The following is a 3,382-nucleotide window of genomic DNA, read 5'->3' on the forward strand; positions in this document are numbered from 1 at the left end:
TACCAAGACATTAGTAATTAGCAAACATGTGTTTGGTTATTAGTGGTTTGAACTGCGTCAAAATGAAGATGTATTAATATAAAAGATTAATAAACAACATAAGACAGAAATACATTTTCACTATTTATTTTGAAGTCTCTGACCCTCTCGAGCTCTGAACTCTTGACCTCGATCCGTGCGAATTCGTTTCGGTTGTCTCCCCTCTTTAAATACATCTTCCAAAGCTCTAGACACTGGTAGGTCTTTCTTATATATCAGTGATCTCAACCATAGGTGTTTGGAGAACACATCGATCACCACTAACATAACGGTATAGCCTCTGTTATTCTTGGCAAATTTCACCATGTCCATGAGGCCAGCTGACCACTGGTCATCAATTCCAGTGACTACAATCTTGTTTCTGGCAAAATTTCCTCTGATTGGGCGTTGTAAACTATTAGCTTCTTATCTTTGCAGCAATTTTCTGATACTGTTTTTGCTGATGGCGTACTTCCTGGCTCTTCTGACATATCTATGCAATTTATCTGGACCAGAAACACTAGCTGGGTTGGTTGGATCATAATGCATGCCTTTCAAGTAGTCTCCCCACATGATTCTAACACTTGAGTGGTGTCAATGATTGTGATATTTATTTACAAAGGAGACGTTCTATATAGAGTCTAGTTGGTATCTTCATCATCAGATTCTTCTTCCTCACTTTCTGATTCCTCGTCTGGTATGTCAATGGGGAAATGACTTTCTCAGCCACTGACTTGAGTAGTGGTTTAATTCTCTCTTTGAGTGTAGTATACTATGTATTGCAATCCATCTTCTCGATTCTAGCTAGAATTGGTTTCATCAGAGAGGATCCTGAGAAGCACTGAGCAAATAGTAGTGCATTAGCTAATGTATTCATATAAGTCTGCTCCCATGACTTGGCTATCTTTTGATCCACCCATTGTTCAGACCTTCTCTTGTCCAAATAGTTTTGACGGTCTTCAGCCATCTCCTCTTTATAACAATTGTACGTGAGCTGCCACAGATAATCCAATCCAGCTGTTTCCCACTCATCATAGGCGTCGTCATGCCTTTCTTCACATTTAGCACTTTTTGAAGGAGATTCCACACCATTTTTTGGACACCATGTTATCAACTTGACAAACTATTCACAAATTAATAAATATATTGATGATTGTTCTCCTATTTATAGTTTTTTTTATTGCAAAGCATTCTGGATAATTATGCAGTAATTCCTCAGTGACCATAACTCAGGCTGGTAACACCATCCTCAAGGAGATACCTCTTGTCATCAAAGGGGGAGAGTCCCAGTTTGTTGAGTTGGATGTTGTACAGTATGTGGCCATAGCTCCTGATCTGTGTCATGTGAGACATGTAGATCTCCTTATCAATGAGACACTGTCTATTGTGTTGGGACCTAGTGTTATCAAAAGGTGCATGCCTCTCGCATGTTAAGTGAATGGGCGAAAGTGCGACACAACCATCAGTTTTACCACTACTGTCTTGTACTCTGTACAGTATAATTAAACTGACAGTTGTGTCATTTCTAGGTATGTCTTGCACTACTTGCAATATAATTAAACTGACAGTTGGCTCATTTCTAGGTATGTCTTGTAGTCAGTGCAATATAATTAAACTGAGAGTTGACTAGCTATAGGTATGTCTTGTAATCAATGCAGTATAATTAAACTGATAGTTTACTCATTTTACGTGTGTCTTGTAGTCAGTGCAGTATAATCAGTATAATTAAACTGACAGTTGACTCATTTCTAGGTGTGTCTTCTACTCCCTCCAGTATAATTAAACTGACAGTTGACATATTTCTAGGTGTGTTTTTCACCCTGTGCAGTATAACTAAACTAACAGTTGACTCATTGCTATGTATGTCTTATACACCATACAGTATAATTAAACTAACACTTGACTCATTTCTAGGTATGTCTTATACACCATACAGTATAATTAAACTGATAGTTCACTCATTTTAGGTATGTAGTATACACCATACAGTATAATTAAACTGACAGTTCACTAATTTCTAAGTATATCTTGTACTTTGTGCAGTAAAATTAAACTAACAAATGACTCATTTCTAGTAATGCATAGCGAATGCATAAGGGAAAACATGTGGCCCGATCAAGGATGCCAAATGACAGTGTGTACTGTTAACGTGCTACGGCAAATATGATAAGTAATGTTGTTGTAAAGAGGTGTTTTCAGACGTCGGATGCCCGTTTGTTTGAGGCGCGGTTGGTGCATGATCGATCCCCGTCGGTGGGTAATCCTTTATGTATATGTATATACAGACACACATACATACATATACGAGGGTACTATAAAAAGTCCTCGGCCTCACCCAGAAAACAGCACAGGCGAAATATTGTTCTTGCATTATTTTCAACATAGTCTCCTTTAACTTTAATGCACTTGGTCCACCGATGTTCAAGCTTCGCTATCCCTTCGCGAAAGAAGGTCACATCTTGAGTCTCCGGGTAATCCTCAACCATGGATGACTTCAACATCACTCTGAGAATGGTGACCACGCAAATGGGATTTCAGTGTCGCAAACAGAAGTCAGACGGTGCCAGATCGGGTAAGTAAGGTGCATGGGGCAACAGTCAAAGCCACATTTGGCTGCTTCTGCCACTGCGACCTGTGCTGTGTGGATGGGCGCATTGTCCTGAAGCAACACCACGCCAGCTGTCCTCTCTGTTTTTTTCTTTGATAGCTTCTTTCAGATGTCGCAATTCTGATGCATAGTAGTCTCCCCATTAATGGTTTTATCCTCTTGCAAGAAGTTCCTCACTGTCCCAAAACATAGAAGCCATCACCTTGTAGACAGATGCCACTTGCTTGAACTTTTTGGGAGGCGGACAACCGATGTGTTTCCATTGTTTACTTTCATTCTTTGATTTGGGGTCAAAGTGGTGAACCCATGTCTCATCCTGGGTCACAAATCTCCTGAGGAATATGGCTGGAGCAGCCTGAACTGAACTGTTCGAACTTTCCATTCTATTCAACTTTTGATCTGGTGTCAACATTCGGGGCACCCATCTTGCAAACAGTTTCCTCAGCCCCAAGATGTCAATCAAAACAACGTGAACTGAGCCAACACTGATGCCCATAGTGTCCGCTATGTGTTAGACAGTCACACATCTATCATTCATGACCATGCAGTGAATGGCCTCCACTTGATCGTCCGTGGTCGCTGATTTGGCCTCAGACCACAATTAATTTCGCTATATGTTTCTATATAGCCTTAGTGGCTATAACATGTTTATTAATATCAGCAAGCCCGTGCAGTTTTGTATGTACCTTTGCCTGCATGGGGGACACATACCCTGAAAAGGACAACCCCTGTTGTCCAGCTCTTTCTCCCAGCATA

General features: G+C 40.4%; 1 protein-coding gene across 1 annotated transcript; it reads right to left on the reverse strand.

The window, feature by feature from the left end:
* Positions 1 to 2,777: 2,777 nt before the first annotated feature.
* LOC121389687 lies at positions 2,778 to 3,122 on the reverse strand. The gene has a single exon (XM_041521336.1). It carries the CDS (start codon positions 3,120 to 3,122, stop codon positions 2,778 to 2,780), a length of 345 nt encoding a protein of 114 aa, XP_041377270.1.
* Between the last annotated feature and the right edge of the window lie 260 nt (positions 3,123 to 3,382).

This window comes from Gigantopelta aegis, chromosome 15 (assembly GCF_016097555.1).
Source record: "Gigantopelta aegis isolate Gae_Host chromosome 15, Gae_host_genome, whole genome shotgun sequence".
Lineage (NCBI taxonomy): Eukaryota > Metazoa > Mollusca > Gastropoda > Neomphalida > Peltospiridae > Gigantopelta > Gigantopelta aegis.

What these genes read in the sequence shown, in the direction of transcription:
- LOC121389687 (XM_041521336.1), bottom strand. Translation starts at nt 3,122, where the DNA reads ATGGGCATCAGTGTTGGCTCAGTTCACGTTGTTTTGATTGACATCTTG.